Below are 19,280 nucleotides of genomic sequence, written 5' to 3'. Positions count from 1 at the left end.
ATTAAATAGACTTACCTGATGCAGGCTGTGTGTTCCTGGCCTGTGTGTTGCTGGCCCCTTAAGTACTACTGGATGTCCCTTCTCCTGCAGCTGTATTTAAACAGAGTGCATCCATGCTGTTCGTTACACAATTGCATTAGGTCATTTATCTCATCCTACCACATAGTTGCATTGTACAAATACATTTTATCTGACCATGTAACTTGTAGTAGATACATTACAATTACTGCCACCACTGCTACAAGGCTAAATAATACTAGGCTACTGATTACAATTAGTAGTATTAATGTGATGTGATTATGAAAGTAATAATTGCTAATAATAATAACAAGAACAGCAACAATAGTACTAGTTGTGTAGGCTACTTACAAAGTTCAGAGGGAGGCAAATCAGGCGTCCTTTCTCCAGCAGGTGCCGGCCTCTGCAAAAAGTGCCTGAGTGCATCTGGCCAATTTAAAAAATAAAAAAAACACATATACATTTTAGTATATTCCTGGGGAGGAACTGTACAGAAGGGTGAACACATGCACCACTATTCCCCTGTGTGTGTATGCACCTGCTAGTTGTGAATTCACTAAACAGAACCTATGCCATTTATAATTAATGTAGACAGCAACTGTACTTTTCATATCTAGCATACGTTATCCAGATACTGGTCTTTTGCCATTTACATCCATGTAGGTTATCAGTGAAGTTACGTTTGCTAGTAATAGCCTACGTAGCAAATTAGCAAAGTAACAGTCGCTATAGCTAGCCTAAGTGACAGCAATGAAACGTCCAATATTAGGTAATTCACAATACTATATTTATTTCGTTTGACACCTTAATGGCTGAGATGAGAAGACTTACCTCTATACTTTCTTTTCCTCTTCTTCCTTTCTTCGTTTTCGTCCCTGTACTGCAGATGGTTTTCACTTCATTTTTGCGAATTTCACGTAGCTGACACGCTCACCCCACCCTGGCAGTGTGCAGGAGCCCTCACGTAACTAACGTAACTTAACGCAACCGTCCCCCCCCCCCATTTGGAAATGATCGACAATAACCATCAATTCAATCTAAAAATCAGGTTGACAAGTTAACGTGTGGCTGAAGGGGCGCCCTAGGATGATCATGATTAATAAACATGTTTTAATTTGCTTGTTATTCTAACTATGATTAATAGGAAGTAGGTCCAAGGGCAACACTAGAGGGCGCCCCCAACCCATTTGTCGCCCTAGGCAGTCGCCTAGTTCGCCTATAGCAATCGCCGGCCCTGGGGCCCGGGTGCACGACGTTCTCGGGTGCAGCTGTTTAGACAGTGAAGAAGCTATTGAAGCACGCAGCTATTGTTAGCTGCTGTTCTCTTATGGTTTGTTATAGTTCCGGGTGCTGCTTTTAGAATATAGGTTTATTTGTTTTCCCTCTAGCCTGGGGGGCTAGTAGTGTATATGTGGTTAGGATAATATTGTGAGCCACAGGTTAGAGGGTTTCTTTTTGTTTTGTTTGTTTTGTTAAACTGTTATCTGTCTTCCCCGTGTCATTCCCCGCCCTCAATAGCCTGGGTATGGATTGGGCCCTAGCCTAGATTACAGGTTGGCCGGTTTTCCTCTAAGAGTATTGTTCTCACTTTTTATATGATGTGCAGTGTAATGCAGTGAAGCTTGAAACCCCTTTTCTTAATGTGCCTAAGTGGTGCGCTTGCAGTGGTGTGGCCAATGAGCTCTTAGTGTGTGCTCTCCTTCACGTGTGGTAGTGGAGGCAGGCCCCTGTTAGTCTGTGTCAGTGGCTCTGGATTCTTACCCAATGGCTTGGTCATTTCCCATGAAATCACTTTAATGTATTGTCTATGTATTTATTTATTGACGACCAAAGAGACACCTTGTTTTAACGAGAACCAAGAATAAACGTAATCTTTTATATTTTTCCAAAGAACCTGTGTTGGACCATTATTGGGACGGAGTTCCCCTTGCTCTTCCAGTGTAGCTCAAGGGGTGGCGTAGTCTGGTGATAGGCCTACCAACGGCTACAATCGGTTGCTGTGTGGTGTCTTGTCTTAAGAATTTCAGTGCCGAGTCTGATTCTGTTGTTCTGTGTATCTGACAATAAAAGACTTGAAACTGGTGTTGGAGTTTCTTAGAGTACAGTTGTTTAGCTTCTCTCACCTCCTTGCTAAACCTGTATTTCGACTCTATAAACCTGTCCCCACTCCTGAACGCCTCTTCCTCCTCCAACCTTAGCTGTCTGAGTTTAGCTGTGAACCAGGATGTCATTGTTATAACCCTGGTGCGTGATGGTACACAGCTGTCCTCACAGAAGCTGATGTCACAGCCTCTGTGTACTCATCCAGACTGTTGGTAGCAGTCCTGAAAACATCCCAATCCGTACAATCTAAGCGAGCCTGAAGATCCCCCGCAGCTACACTGGTCCACTGCTTTGATTTCCTCACAACAGGTTTACAGAGCTTTCATTTCTGGCTGTACCCGATTCTCATGAATTTGCACAATACACTGAAACACTGGACAGCATAGCCATTGCCAAAAGTAATAGAACTATCACAATTTACAGAGAAATCTTGAATGGCGAATAATGTCATTCTTTTTCCTTGTTGTTTGGAACTTGTCTCCAATCTATGTAAGGTATCTGTCCCTTGTATCTTATTTTATTTATTATTTATTTGATATTGTTTTTTTGTTGTTGTTGCTTCATGGTTGATGTGCTGAGTACTTGTCTGTATGTTTTGTATGCTGTTTTGCAATAAATGTAAATACAAAATACATTTTAAAAAAAGGACACCGTCACGAAAGCACACACTGTTCAGTCCTTTTATCTCCACCCATAGGTGGAGGATACCAATGACTAGGCTTGACAAGGAGATTGTGCCGATTGACGGTAAAAGCAGGAAGTATAGGGTTAACCACACAGACAATAGACACCCTTACTCAACGAAGCAAAAAAGACAATCCGGACAAAGTGTTGGTCTTGGTATAACTCCTAGAGCAGGCACACTTAGTGAAACACGCAGCTTAAGTTAGGTAACGCTTACTTAGACCTACAGTCTTATTGTAGCGTACTTCGAAATAATAATTCAGTATTATATATTCATCATGAAGTAGCGCGTAGAAATAGGCTATCAACCAGCTTCACACAGCGCTGCTTTGCCCCCTCTTTCGAATTTCTCAGCAAGAGGTAAGTGATCACTTACTACATTAGTCGTGAGATTCACACTACTTACTGGTTTTAATTATAGACTATTGGCGAGAGCCGTGACTCGAGCCTGCGACTTGGACTCTACAAAAAGACACAGCCTTGTCTTGAGACTCGTCCTCAAAAGACTTTAGGCTCGACTCGGGCTCGAGATTCGGGACTTTTTTTTATTTTTTAGTGCATTATTAATGCCTGACGGGCTGAATGTCATTCCTTCCCCTATTATCACCCAAAACCTTACACATCGGGCGCGCGCGTCCACAAATGACTGTAAAATGCTGCAACCACACCAGGGCGAGTACACCTGCTGTACCATTTGTCATAACCTTTGGCTACAATTACGTCGTTTAACGTCTGTGGTATCAACATAAAGTATGATGGATCGACCAGATCAAACTTTAACAAATGCTATTTTCAGCGCCATCGCTTTGGATTCATTTTGGCTGGTCGCGCACCTCCCAAATTGTTGCCCAACCTGTTCTTGTCGCAGCTGGCGCATGAGCAAAACGAGTAGGAGACACGAATCGCAGCTCCGTCTGAAGCTGATTTTCCTGGTGAAAAAGTTACGGTAACTTTATTACGTGTGTTTTATGATATTGTCTAGCCTTACGACGAATGGGGCCCAGGTGCACGATCAGATCAGATTCTTTCATATTGCCATCTTTGCATGTAACTTCACCTTTTCCTATCGGAATCGTAATGCCTATATGTTCTTTTTCCAGAGCCTATTTTGCTATTTTATCAGCCATTTCATTCCCTTTAATTCCAATATGTGCTTGGACCCAGCAAAACTGAACTACAATCCCTAGGTTCCTAATGTTTGCTAAAAGATATTTGATTTCTAAAATCAGATCATCTCGTGAGGATGTCCCCTCAAAACTTTGCAAGACTGACATGGAATCAGTACATATCATTTATTTAAGAAGTTTATTCCTTCAATCCATCTCAATGCAGTTGTAATTCCTACCATTGCAATTGAATAAACAGATAAATAATTTAGTCTAAATCCATATTTTCTTTTAAATTCTGGAATATAAATTCCTATACCACAGTGACCGCTGCTTAGGTCCTTGGATCCATCTGTAAATATTTTAAGGAATCCATAATATCAACAAATTCAGGTAATCTTGGCAATACGCAGCAAAAAAACAGTTCACCTGGAGATTCTTTCTTTTGATTTACCAGTTCTATGTCTATATTTGGGAATGGAAGTATCCATGGAGGAACACCACTCAGAGCTGATGCAGGACTACGTTCTAGATTTTTCATTCCATACTGATCTGCTGTGTTGTCTATGCTCTATCCAAACCCACTAGACTTGTTGTAATATTCCCAACAATCCTTACTGATATTGCAGGATTGTTAACACTTCCCTGGCAATCTGACCCAATATGTTAGTGAGAGCTTAATAAATCTTAGACTGAGAGGGGTTTCCTCTGCCTCCACCAGTAGAGCACTTGTAGATGTTCATTTCATGGCTATTCTTAGGGCTTTAAGCTGTATTCTATCTAGTTTTTTCAGGGAAGGTTTACAATTTTCAGATTTCCAGGTACTTTCTTCCTTGTAAAATACAGGATTTTTGAATAGAAGACTCAATCATTTAAAAAAAAGTCAGATCAGATTCAAAAAGTCTTCTTTATGCTGATGATACTGTTATATGGAAGAGGGGAAGGAATTTTCCATATAATTGATCAGATTCAAAAAGATGTTCAAGTTCTAATATAGAACAATGGGGAATGGACTTGGGTTTTAAGTCATCAATGTTAATTCCAAGTTTCTCAAATATATCATTAATCATTATATTAAACAATATTGGGAATACCACTCTACCATATATTCTTCAGATATTCCATCACCCACTGTGACCCTCAGGGTGCGTTTTGAGAGAAAATGTAATTGAACATCTCATTACTTAGTTTAACCGAAGCATCAGTTGTAGATTTACTTTTCCTAAATCCTATTTGATATTCTCTGATTAAATGATTATTCTCAAGAAAGTAGTTTAACAATGCGTTTTTCCATTAGTTCACCTTAATGTGAATAGTTTTCTGCATTACTTGAATCCTTACCTTGTTTAGGGAATGGAAGAATTGTTGCCTTTTTCCATGCATTTGGTAGCTTGCCTTCATTCCAGACTTTATTAAACAAATACAGGATTTTTTTCCAATGCTTTGTCCGGAAGTTGTCTTGACATAGCATTGCAAAGATTATAACTTCCTGGAGAAGACTATCCAGTGCTATTCAGAGCCATTTTGAATTCTGACATATTACATTCCACATCCAAAGCAGACATACTTTCTTCCCTCATATTCAGAATGTCCTTGTTTACTTTCAGAATTTCTTCTTTCCTTTTCTTGAATCTATCCTCCAAATGATTGCCTTTATGGATATTAGCAAATGTTTTACCAAGTAAATTGGCTTTCTCAATGTCTAAAATAGCTTGATTACCTCCTTCAATTAAAATGGTAATATGTGAAGGCTTGTTTTACCTATCATCTTTTTAACCATCATCCATTCCTTATTCAATGTAGTTTGTCTTCCAATCGTTGAACAGAACTGTTTTCAGGACTCTTGCCTCTTTAATAACCCTCCTAGCTATGCCCTTTTTCTTTTGGTAATCAATAAGATTATCCATTGTTAATGTTCTGCGTAAGGTCTTAAAAGCTCTTTTTCGGTCCGTAACCGTCTTTGTGCATTTATCCCTCCACCATGGAACATTAGTTTGATTATTTTTGCTCCGACTAGTTGGGATACTTTGACTTGCTGCAAAATAAATAAAATAGCTTATACTATTATTCATTTCGTCGACAGTTTGATCTAACTCAAGGTTTACCATACCATCACAAATTTCAATATATTTCTCCCAGGCTGCTTTTTTGATTACCCATTTCTGATTAATGTAATTCTGTTCAGTCTTAAATTCAACATCAACTTTACATAAGATTGGGGAATGATCACTTCCAATGCTTGTAGTATGATCTATTTCCCATTCACATCACAGCTACTTTCCTGTCAACTAAAGTTAAATCAATACAGGAAGTTTCATTCTTATAAACATTAATTCTAGAACCAGCCCAATTGTTCAAACAAACCAGCATTCTATCATTCATTATTTCTTGAACAGCCTCATCATTTTAATCTGTGTGTTTGCTACCCCAAAAACTATTGTGGGCATTAAAGTCCCCACACCATATTTCTCTATGAATTTTCCTAAAGATACTTTGCAACTTGCTCATTAGTCAGCGCTTTACATGGGTTATAGAAATTAACAATATTACATTTTCCACTGATCTCATCAAATATTTCAGTTACCATTCATGCTCTTTAGTTGCATCAATGTGCCTATATGGAACTCCATCTTTAAATAAATGTTATACAACCTCCTCCTCTATCTTTCCCTCTCAAGTCTAATGCTACTGTAACCTGTTACGACCCTGGCGGGTCTGGGCCCCGCCCCATGATATGTGCATGCCTGTTCTCTATCTGTCTTTACAACAGGTAATTTGGAAACAGGTGAATCATTGATTGGGGGCTACAAAAGCTGCAGACGGGAGAGCGTTGGATTGAGCGTTGGATTTGGATAGAGAATTGGATTTGGGATTGTCGTTGGTTTTGGATTACCATTTAGCTGACTTTACATTACATCTTTTGTTTCTCTTCACAACACTGACATTCACCACATGTTTGCTGTAATTATTAGATAAATATATAACTGTAAACCTTTAATAAATAAGTTATATTCTTATTATTATAAATTCTGCGTGGCCTCCCCTTTATGTTTCTTGCATTGAGCCGCGGTGCACGTAACATAATGGGGGCTCGCCGAGATTGTTTTCCCGGAATCTGGTAGGGCAACTTTTTCATCCACTCATTGGGGAATAGTGGTGGTAAAGCTGTTAGGTAATTAGATTGATCGTGCGTTTGACTTTGGTGCTGACGGGCATAAAACTGCTGGTGCAGCAAGCAAGTTATTGTAAATTGGGCAGACGCGGAAAATTTGTAAGTGGAGGAGAGTCACGTTTGAAAGTGACGGCAGCTGTTGGCTCGCGCTGCGAGATACGCGCTGTGCATAGCCTACTGGTTCAATTGAGTACAGGTGTTGGTAACTGGGTGGAGAAGGGTAAGTTAGACCTACCGAGCAACGAGAACCCCTGCTCAGGTGAAGAGCGCTTACCGCTGTTTGTTGTTTTTGGCCTCGCTTGTAAAAAGTGTATTGTTTTCGTGGGTGTGTCGGACGCGCTGGGGTTGGTTAGGCAACTTAATTGCAGGTGGACACACTGAAGACATAGGATTAGAAAGACTAGGACTGTTTAAAAGATAGTTGCAGGGAAGCTCTAGTCTTTGGGATATTTGTGATTGGGTGGTTATACACCTGTGCTGAATTGTGGTTGTGCATTATCGCGTCGGGGCTGGTGTGTAAATTCCAACGGTCGCAACATTTGGGACAGATTAATCAGTGCGTCTGTTTGGCAAGGGAAAATTAACTATTTAAATGGAGTGGAGGGGTACATTACGTTTTGAGCAGCAAATACAGCGTTTAAAGATGCAACATGAACAGCAATGCAAACAGAAGCGCCCTGAGGTGGAGTTGTATCTGGAACGGTTGAAAGCTGACGCAGCTGAAGAGGATGAAGCTCGCAAATTGGAACGCGAAATTAATTGAGAGGGAAAAGGAATACGAGAAACTAAGACAAGAAAGGAGGAGTGTACAGGATTATGTTCTGGAAAAAGAGCAATTAAGATTAATCTCCCAAGGCGAGCTGAGGGAGGTGTTGGCCGAGAAGGATAACCTGAAGCAGAGTTTGCAAGGAGAGGTGATGTACAAGGAAGAGTATGAGAGAATGAAGGAAGAGCTTAGCGCTGCCATGAAAGGAATCCAAGAATCAAATCTCCATGTTGGAGAAGGCAAGTAAAACGAGAGGAAGAGTTGCAGGAAGTGAAAAAGGGAAGTGCCATGTTGAAAAGGGAGTTTGAGAAAGTTCAGAAGAGGTTGGTAAAAGACTATATTAGCCTCAGTGACCATGAAAGTCACAGACAAGCTGAACAAGGCCTTAGCTGAAGCTGAGGAAAAGGCAAAGATAGCCTTCTCAAAGTATGTCAGCTCAGGAGGACACTGGTAAGATGCTAAGGAAAATTGCAACACTTGAAAAGGAAGGCAAAGACCAAAAGAAAAAGATGAACAAAATTAAAGCTGTCACTGTGGAGGCCAAAGAAGAGCTGGATAAGAGCAGAAAGGACGTTGTTGCTTTGACCGAAGAGGTGGGGGCTTTAAAAGCAAGGATGCTCAGCAGAGCTCTCTCAGGGACATCGAGTTGACAGAAAATGAGCGTCTGGTTAAAGAGCTCAACAGTGAAAAGGCAGAGAAAAACACTCCGATTGAGAATCTTGAGACGCAGCTACGGACCCAGAAAAAGAAAGGGCGAGGCCCAGCATTTATTGGAGAATGGCCGGACTAAACTGTTCCACAGTGGTTTTACACCTCACAATGGAAAGGAACTTTTGCATGGACTATTGCGTTGGCCCACACTCCAGTTGTGGGGATGGATTGTGCTGTGATTTTGCTTGCATGCTTAACTAATTTCTCTCCTCTCCTGTCTCTTCCCCTGTCCCTCTTAGACTGATTTTCCAGGGCCCGGAATTGCTGAGGGGCAATAGGTTGTGTGACTGGGGAGCTTGATGAATGGTGAGCGTGTGAGTGAATGGAATAGGTTAATTGAATGGTTTAAGTGAATGGGTGGTTTTGATGGTGCAGAATCCCACTGAGGTGGGCTTCTGTCAAAAGGGGGGGGGGGTGTTACGACCCTGGCGGGTCTAGGCCCCGCCCCATGATATTTGCATGCCTGTTCTCTATCTGTCTTTACAACAGGTGATTTGGAAACAGGTGAATCGTTGATTGAGGGCTACAAAAGCCCTGATCAGACTGTAGACGGGAGAGCGTTGGATTGAGCGTTGGATTGGTCGTTGGATTTGGATAGAGATTTGGGATTGTCGTTGTCGTTGGTTTTGGATTATCGTCGTTGTTTGTTTTGGATAACCATTTAGCTGACTTTACATTACATCTTTTGTTTCTCTTCACAACACTGACATTCTAGGGCAGGGGTTCTCAAACTTTTGCAAGCTGGGCCCCCCCAAAGCTGGTTAGGGGTAGTTGGGGCCCCCCCGCCCTTTCACTAACCAGTGACAGGTCGGCGGTCGTTTTTTTTTTTCTCCGTCTGACATCTTAGTGGAAGTGGGATATACTCTCGTACCAGGTAGGACATATAGCCCATTTGGACTCTAGTAGGCTGCAGGCAGCTCCTTCTTAAAATATAACAGGACAGACATGCTTCAGTTTTCAAAGATCCGCCATCAGCCTTACTCTTTTTGACTACAGTCTCTACATATTCACCGTCACTTCTTTCTGATCTTTGCCTTACAATCGCCTTTTTTCTAACTTCTTCCCAAAATATTTCATCATCGTCTAGAGCACCAAAAGTCAATAAACAACCGTCTGATTCCTCAGCCATTGTCCACTTTACATTCACTGTGTAGTTTGTTTGATTTTACCGTCTGGGATTCAAATATTTCACGTCTCCGCTACCGCAAGGTTGTATGTGTCCATTTTTCATCTTTCATCAATTGTGGGTTTCAGTATTGTGTGATCGTATTGTGATTTATACCATCTTGTGCCTAAAATACAGTGTAGTTCAGCTACCCTTATTGCTTCTCTGAGGCAGTGGAATATTATACATTTTACTTTTCATCTGATTCCTGTCAACTTGTAGACAGGTTTTAGTTCCATCCTACATTTTAAAGTTTGGCAGTGTTTCATCGTAGCCTACTTATTTGAAATAGGTACTATATTTATCAGATAAATATATTACTCTGCTTCTCTCACTTGAGTTCTCAAGGATCTGTTATTTAAAATATTTTTAAATTAATTTGACTTGACCTTTGCATTCTGTGTGAATAATTTCCTCTATTTCCTTTATTTACAGGCAACAATGTCTTCTACAGCCCGTTTCGACTGGAAGGTGCCTTTCTACATCATTTGTGTTACTTGTGGACTGATAACGTTGCCACTGTTTTTAAAGTCCATTGGCAATCAGCTATCCACAGTCTGTACAGCTTATGTGGGAAAGGTACCTTCTGTGAAAGAGACAAATATTTCATCAGTGATTCAAAAGTCAGAGAAACCCATTCTTTTGATCTGGTTGTGGCCATATGGTGTGAAGTTTGAATTAAAAGACTGCAAGACCCATTTCAACATAGACAGCTGTGTTCTCACAGATGATCGGTCCCTGTACAATGTTGCAGATGGAGTCTTATTTTACCACAAGAGCATAGCATGGGATCTCGGCAATCTTCCTAAGGATCCACGCCCAGCATTCCAAAAGTGGATTTGGTACAATGTTGAATCTCCAACCAACACGGGCAGAAAAGCTGGACTGGAAAACTTGTTCAACCTCACTTTGACCTACAGACGAGACTTGGACATCACTGCTCGCTATGAGTTGAGCATTGTGAAAAGTCCGGAACCATTTGTGTGTCCCCAGAAAAACAAAATTGTTTGCTGGATTGCAAGTAATAACATAGCTGGGACTGGCGCATCAGTCCGACAGAACTATTACAACGAACTAAGGAAACATATCGATGTGAATGTGTATGGTCGAGCTGTCTCAGGAGCAAGTTCTCTAAGGCAAGAAGACTATTACTCTACTATTGCTAGCTGCAAATTTTACCTGGCCTTTGAAAACTCCAGGCATGAAGACTACATCACAGAAAAGTTGAATGGACCAATGGTCGCTGGGACTGTGCCAATAGTTTTAGGCCCTTCCAGGGAGAACTATGAACAGTTTATTCCTGCAGACTCATTCATCCATGTTGATGACTTCTCTGATCCAAAAGCATTGGCTGAATACCTGCTTCAGTTGAATCAGAACGAGGAGATGTATATGCGTTACTTTGCATGGAGGCAATACTTCAAAGCTACACCTCATCTTCTATCTACACAAAATGAATTCACACAGCCCATCTGTGCTGCCTGTGACCATATTGCTAAGGATAACACCTTTAATGTGGTCCATGATCTTTTCTGGTGGTTCCATAAAAATGTTGAGGGGCACCAGTGGAAGTAGAGGTTAAGGTCTATTAAGAGACTTATTTGTCTTCGACTTAACTCTGCATATGACAGTAACGTATTTATTGTTGGTTTAATCATATAAACATAAGTGAAAAAAGTTAGAAAATTGGCAAGAAGTGCAAAACATAAAAGTGTTCCATTTCTGCTAATGTGTCTGATGTGGGCTTTAGTTTGTTTAGCGCTTTGATTTATTTCTTTACTAAGTTTTACAGTTTGTTTTCTGCAAAAACTCAAACTCATGCGCATATTAATTGGAATTCTTTCAAATGATGGTCACCTGTACAGGTCTTTAGTTATTGCTTTGACTACTGCTAGTATGTTATCATAGACCGGCAAATCTAGAAAAGATTTAAGCATGAAACATTTTTCATGTGTTGTGAATATATTACATAGAAATTGACAATGTAAATTTTAACGCAAAACATTGTTTGGATATGATCATGACATAAGTGGATTGTGTATTAATATTTCAACATCAGATTGACTTAAACAATAAAACATTATAGGCAGTTGTATTTAGACTTACAGGCTATCATTGTTATGTATTTTGTTGGCATGGTGTGGATTGGCCAAACTGCCCTTCAGTGTACTACTGCCTTTTGTAACATGGTTGCCAGAAATGAATATGATTCACCTGTAATTTCAAAAAAAAATGTTTTATTAAACTTTACATTTATTTTCATGTCTATGGGTGGTTAGATCCTTTCGACTCTATGCCACTCCATTGGAGTTGGTTAATTAGTTGGTTCCATCAACATTTCACAGAGGGTTAGTGGTTCATTTTGAAATTTGTAAATTATATGCTAAACCCAAATGATTAAAGAAAGGATACTGATAGAAACTAAATACATTACTATTTAATTGTATTATTTTATCACTATTAACTGTTCTGTCCTGTATTATAAGATTGTCCTCAAGTGTGTGAGAGGGTATCTTTGTGTTCCATGTGTATCGACCATCTGCTTACACCACCAGGCCCTATGCCAGTAGAATAAAGGAACAACGCTCTCTTGCTCTTTAGCACACATCCCATTCCTCCCCCAGCTGTGTGGAAAAAACAACGTGTATTCCTAATATTTGGGGAAACCCTCTGTTCCTCACCGTTACACCCCCCACAGATCTAGCTCTCCCATAGGCAGCTGCCAAAGGTACAAGTGAGGGCCAAAACATAGTGGTATCATGTATGAAACCTTTTGGTTTACCTAAACCTACACATTCAAAATGTTGTGTAACAAGTCCTGTGCAGTTTTCCCCTTATAAGATTGGTTAGTGTGTGTCGTTTCTGATGATTATCCTTTAAAATAGCTTCTTGTAGATTTTTTGTCAATCTGACAATATTTGTACTTTAGTTACGGTATTATCCACCACATATTGAATATTTATTACTCAATTAAGCTTACTTGTTACCTGTAGCTATGTGTAGCACCATCCACAGCAGAGCTCCAACCATCCCTCAATTATGATGGCACAACCACTGAATCATATTGCAGTATGTGGCAATACTGATATGCAAGTGATATGGTGTCCACTGGCTATCTAGTAGGCTACCCTCACTAAACACAGTGGATTAGATGATTTCTTGGTTTCTGCCTCCCATCGTGGCAATGACTAAACTCTAGGGATTCAGGCGCTGTAAAGCGACTTGAGACCATTTCTATTGTTACTGGCGCTATTTGGATACATACAGACGTGGACAAAATTGTTGGTACCCTTCCGCTAAAGGAAGAAAAAGCCACAATGGTCACTGAAATAACTTGAAACTGACAAAAGTAATAATAAATAAAAATCAGACATTGCTTTTGAATTGTGGTTCAACAGAATAATATATATATATATATATATATAAAAAGAATCAAACTGGCCTGGACAAAAATGATGGTACCCCTAGAAAAGATTGAAAATAATTTGACCATAGGGACATGTTAAACTAAGGTGTGTCTTTTAATTAGCATTACAGGTGTCTTCAAACTTGTAATCAGTCAGTCTGCCTTTTTAAAGGGTGAAAAGTAGTCACTGTGGTGTTTGGTATCATGATGTGTACCACACTGAACATGGACCACAGAAAGCTAAGGACAGGGTTGTTTCAGGAGATTAGAAAGAAAATGATAGACAAGCATGTTAAAGGTAAAGGCTATAAGACCATCTCCGAGCAGCTTGATATTCATGTGACTACAGTTGCACATATTATTCAGAAGTTTAAGGTCCAGGGGACTGTAGCCAACCTCCCTGGATGTGGCCGCAAGAGGAAAATTGATGACAAATTGAGGAGACTGATAATACGAATGGTAACCAAAGAGCCCAGAACAACTTCCAACAAGATTAGAGGTGAACTCCAAGGTCAAGGTACATCAGTGTCAGATCGCACCATACGTCGCTGTTTGAGCCAAAGTCGACCGAGGAGGACACCACTGTTGGTTGAAAGCAAATCATATAAAAGCGAGACTGGAATTTGCCAAAATGCATATTGACAAGCCACAGGGCTTCTGGGAGAATGTCCTTTGGACAGATGAGACAAAACTGGAGCTTGTCAGTTTCAAGTTATTTCAGTGACCATTGTGGGTTTTTCTTTCTTTAACGGAAGGGTACCAACAATTTTGTCCACGTCTGTATGTGACGGGAGGGCGAAAGTGTAGACCGACTACGCCACCCAGTTTTTAGAGATGGGACTAGTTTCATTTTCAGTGTTTAGGTTCTTTGTTTAGTGGGAGCAACACTACAGATTCATCCAGACTTCAGTTCTGATACAAAAATATACAATTTATTACAAGCTTACACTCAAATATAAATACAACACAAGTTATCCAAGTCCATGTAAATCAGGCCGTAGGCCACTGCCGAAGGAACCACAGTCCACAATGTCCAAGAGTCCACAGTATCCAAAAGTCCGCAAGCAAAGTCCGTCAGCATCCACCACCGCACCGCAGCTGCTTATGTGGTAGGGTGGTGTCGTTACACCTAAACTCCCTGCTTTTACATTCAATTAGCCCAAATATCGCCAGTTTAGTCATTGATAGCCTCCACTTAGATGCAGATAAAAGGACCAGACGTTGTGTGCGTGCATTACGGTGTCTGTAACCACACCCCTTCTCCTGTTGAGGTGCTTTTCTGATTAGCCGGGTAGGTGTTTGCTCGCCGGCGAGTGGCATAACTTTTACCTATTACTTTTATATTTTGGGCTTACCTTTTCGTGTTTGTTTTGTAGCCCTGTATTCCTAGCCTTCCCTGCCGCTCGCCTTCGGTATGTCCTTGTCCCTGCATGTTCAGGTATGCCTTCTTTCCTATTTCATTAACGCTGGACAATGAGTAGCCTCTTTCATACTGGCTCTAATTAGCGCATATGTTTTATAGTGAGGAACCGTACTTCGCCACTGACCTTGTCGTTCCAGTTGTAAATGTTAAGCCTCATCTGCTTAGCCAGTGAGACTCCGTGACCGTGCTGAAGGGCCTGATCACAAAGGTGCTGCGGTTTTTGTTTAGCCTGACAATGCGTGTATGATCTAGTATGCTCATTACTCTGACCAACTGTTGTTTTGCATGTCGGTCTGACATATCTCTGTTGAGCTGGGTTTTCGTTTTCTTTGTTTGTCATTTTCTTTTTGTCTTGGAACCGTGGCATTGTACCATCTCCTTGTCAACTCCAATGGTGTAATGCTTCTGTCTGGTGTTTCTGTTTGCATGTGACTGTGGAAAAGGCTGGTGGTGCTGTAGCTGGTCCTGGTGCATGTTTGTTATTTGTACCGTCTGTAGTTAATATCTACGAGTGATTGCTATTATTGTCTATGAGTGATTCATGTTTATGATTGACTGTTGGTATCTCCTGGTGCAATACTTGTTTTAGTTGTATTCATTTAGCAGTTGCTGGGTGCTTCCAGAGGGAGGCTAGGCACCTGGTGGTGGGCCCCTGTCACTGCATGCGGGTGTATCAAGCTGTTTCGTGTGCTGTGCTGTGCAGTGTGCCGTGTTGTGCAGTGGGTTGCTTGCCGTGTAATAGTTCACCTTACAACCACTTCTTTGTGTCTGTGTGTGTGTGTGTTTGTGTGTGTGTGCACGTGTGAGCGGTGTGGATCCAAGAGCACGCCGTCTGCTAGTCTGCCTACCTCAGGTGAGTCCTACTTAGCACTGCCTATACTCTAGGCTAGTGTTTCCCTGTTTTAGCCTTACTGGCATGAATACTATCCAATAAATATATTTTTGTATCTTGCTAACTAGTGAGTCTTGTTTGCAGGTTATTTCACAATCCACCTCTACTCCCACTCAGGGGCGGACTGGCCATCGGGGATACCGGGGGAATCCCCGGTGGGCCGACGGGGTTGGGGTGGTCCGAAACACCGGCCCAATTTCATCACCAACCGGCCCTCCCTCTAATATCGCCGGCACATACTATACTGTATGCTTCAGAGAACACGTATAATTAACTCGAATAACTTTAGTTGATGGAAACTACTGACTGAAATTTATACTACTGCTCGCGGTCTGTATTCACACTCATGGTGCCTATTTTTCGAAAAAAAATTCTGAAGTGTCTTCTGAAATGTGTTCTTATGGACTTCGGAAGACCACCCTAAGAAAAGATATCCACCTGATTCATAAACGCCTGAAAATGGGTTTTTACACAGCCGAAGTGTTCTCAGCTGTGCGGATTGAGGATGAGGATTCTTAAATTGAACGCACTACTCAACACTTGCGTCACTCGCTCGCAGACAAAGTCGTTTTTAAAAGTGAGAGCATGTCATCAGCACCAAAACGTAAAAGGTGAAGCTGAAAAGCTCAGGGAGAAAAAGAAAAGATGTTTGCAGGAAGGAATGTTTAAAAATCTCTTATTTGGGAAAGCACCGACTGGAGACAGTGATACGAAGGCAAATTGTGGCGTTGACTTGGCCAATTTTAGCTTGCTTTTCACAGATGAGGTAACGTTCCCTACAAGCTAGCCTAGCTAACGTTAGGTAGATAAATGTCCAAAATTGAGACCGTTATGATCTGGTAAAATAAACAAACTGGCGCTGTTGTTATCATCGAGATTATCTAATTTAACATGTTAGCCGTAGTGACTTGTTTACAATCGATGAGCAAGCTGTCCATTGTGGTAGTTGTAAAGAGGGCAATCTTATAATTTTTAATAATTTATGTCAAATAAGTTAACCAGCTAGATTGTTATGCTAAAATCACCGTGTTACACACAACACTAACATTATAAACAAGGTTAATATGTTATCTAGATTAGATAGTGAGGTAATAATAACACATGAGTATACTGATATTGTTTTTTATTACCATGTTACTATAATGCACCATGGCCGGCAGAGTTAGTTTAGGTTCTGTTACTTAACTTATTGTTTTGTTATGCACCTTCAACACCCCTACACACACACACCCAGCATGCAACACTACTGATACCACTGATGTTCACACCCCATCGTATGTTCTATTCTGTTCATTTCTACAATATAGTTCATACTAATTCTACCCTCTGATTCCAGTTTCTTTATTGTGTGGACATTCATTCCTTAATGTTCTGTAGTTATACGTATAACCATCTGATACTGGCGCTACTTGGAGCAGGACCGCTCGGGTCTCGTCGGCCAATCCTCGCCTTTCGAATCCATTCTCAGTATCCAATCCAGCCGCGGAACGAGAATGGACCTGGGCCAATAGCGACGCTTCTCTTCATACTCGAGAACTTGGCTTGAACTTGTGACGTTACGTTGCCAAGTTACGCAGACGCAAGCTCCTCAAGATGGCTGAAGCTACGACAACGACTCGTCAAAGTCAAAGTAAGTAAGTAAGTAACCATGACATGTTTTTATTTTTCTCTTAGACGGACACACGTTTCATTTCCATATTGTATTGATTGACAAGCCTAACTAACGTTAACGCTTTCACTAAAGATACGTGCACCGATGTAACGGTTACATTATGAACTAGATTATGCTACGTCTTATAAGTACAACATTGTTATGAATGGAAACAGCCATGTGTAACTACTATAATGTTACTCTGAGCTGAAACAGCCAAACGGCCGAGTATTGGCAGTGATTAAAGTAGTTGTTGAAAGCTTGTATCAGTAAGCTAACCATCTAGTTAGCTTGCTATCTGTGTATGACGCCTGACCAGCGGTGTTAAGCGTCGTTTCTCGTATATCATACAACTACTGTAACTGATCATGCATAATATGATTGCTATTGATAACGATAACGGTACAATAGTGTATGTTTATGTGCTGCAGTGTCTCAGTGTATTGTTCAAAGCATGCTCACATTCAGTGTTTACTTGTTGACTACTGTACCTATTTGCTTATTGTACCTGTTGTATGGTTCTAGTTAGTTAGCTAATAACATTGATTTAAATTATAAGCAGTTATTATAAATGTGTGCTGTGTATTTATTCTACATACACTTACTGCTGTAGGGGAAAAAAGTGCGTAATATTAAACATCACTGTTATCAAATTTCAGATCACAAAGAAGCTGACTGGCCGTGGCAGGGGGACAGCTCTTTGGATGACCTCCATTGGCAACGAGGTTGGCTAGATCCTAACCAGTGTCGTGACAGTGCAGGAGGGGCTGGGACAGGACAGGATGGAGTGATGGAGCGGTACCACCAAGCAGCTGTTCCACCCCCAGTCCTGCTATACGTGGACTGTGGCCGCTGCGTGAGTGAGGGGGCGAGTAAGCTGCAGACCAGGTACACCTGGCACTTCATGAGGAGGCGGGCTGTCGGCGGCACCACCACCGATGCTCTACCACACCTTCATGGGCTGCCTGTCTGCATGCACCTTTGAGTGGGATGCAGGGGACCTCGCTCTGTTGCGGCAGATGACGAGGGAGCAGCTCAGGCAGGAAGGGGTGCTAGCCCTTACTGATCTTCTGGTGGACAGGAGAATAAGTAGGAGGGAGTTGAGCCAGTACTGCTGCAGGAGGACATGCGGCGTGGAGGCTGCCATCAGCCTTATTGAGGGGCTGCTGCAGGAACTGGTGGGTGGGGAACCTGACTGCTGCTGCCTCCAAGCTCCTCCCTGACTGCTTCCACCATGCTGCAGCCAGGTGTCCAAGCCTCTCCTGATGAGTCTGGGTTATGTACATTCATACTTGTGTGTAAAGAAGTAAAATCACTGTATCTGCATTTTGTCCCACATCTGTTTACAAAATGTGTCACTCATCAGTTTTTATGTTTTTTTTTCTTTCTCAGGCTGTGGATGACTCTGGGGTGCCAGGCATGGACCGAGTTGACAGCATGGCAGAGTATCTGGTGGAGCTGAGGCACCAGCTCTCTCTGGCCCGCACCAACCAGCAGGTCAGGAATATTTATTGTCTTACTACTTTCCCTCTGTGCCCTGTCATACATATTCACACTCATGTTTTTGTCTTTTCTCACGGGCTGCTGTAGACGTGAGCCACACCACCCACCCTGGTACAGTGGCACAACAAGAGGGTGTAGAGGCAGGGCAACGTGGTGGTGCAAGGACTGGACCTGCCCAGCCACTTGTCTGTGGCGACTGACCCTCTCCTCCCTGCTAATGTGTGCCCACCATCTGCACCCCCCCCAACCAGGCCCAGTTCACCAGTACCCCCAGGCTGGCAGCACCGTGGGCCAGGCACAGGTGAAGAGGAAGGTATCGTCCACCGTTGCACCGGCGGCTGTGAACTCGTGCCCCCAGCGAGAACTCTTCCCTGCTCCACCCTCGGCCCTCAGCTGTTCATGCTGGGTCCAGTGACCTCACAGGGGCCTGTGCTGGGTGCTGCTCCACAGGCTCTGGGTGCCAGCCTCTCCTCTGCCGTCACAGGGGCCTGTGCTGGGTGCTGCTCCACAGGCTCTGGGTGCCAGCCTCTCCTCTGCCGCTCCTGCTCCAGTCAGAAAACGGACCTGCGGTGTTCTGCGCAACACGTGCAAGAAATGCGGGCAGTTCAGGACAGCGGAGACTGGACACAGCCAGTACAAGGACATTATATACTGCCCCTCTGTAGAGGCTGTTCCCAAGG

At 42.1% G+C, this 19,280-nt stretch overlaps 1 protein-coding gene across 1 annotated transcript; it reads left to right on the top strand.

Annotated features, from left to right (window-relative positions):
• The first annotated feature begins 2,558 nt into the window (after positions 1–2,558).
• Positions 2,559–11,991, top strand: LOC105905687 (4-galactosyl-N-acetylglucosaminide 3-alpha-L-fucosyltransferase 9-like). Its single transcript, XM_012833720.3, has 2 exons — positions 2,559–3,165; positions 10,161–11,991. Exon 2 carries the CDS (start codon positions 10,167–10,169, stop codon positions 11,298–11,300), a length of 1,134 nt encoding a protein of 377 aa, XP_012689174.2. The 5' UTR covers positions 2,559–3,165; positions 10,161–10,166; the 3' UTR covers positions 11,301–11,991.
• The last annotated feature ends 7,289 nt before the right edge of the window (positions 11,992–19,280 follow it).

This window comes from Clupea harengus, chromosome 9 (assembly GCF_900700415.2).
Source record: "Clupea harengus chromosome 9, Ch_v2.0.2, whole genome shotgun sequence".
In the NCBI taxonomy this organism is placed as follows: domain Eukaryota; kingdom Metazoa; phylum Chordata; class Actinopteri; order Clupeiformes; family Clupeidae; genus Clupea; species Clupea harengus.
The sequence above is the reverse complement of the archived record's forward strand: the minus strand, read 5'-3'. Positions and strand labels throughout refer to the sequence as shown.

Excerpts from the sequence above, each read along its gene's own strand:
- LOC105905687 (XM_012833720.3), top strand. The coding sequence starts at position 10,167 with ATGTCTTCTACAGCCCGTTTCGACTGGAAGGTGCCTTTCTACATCATT.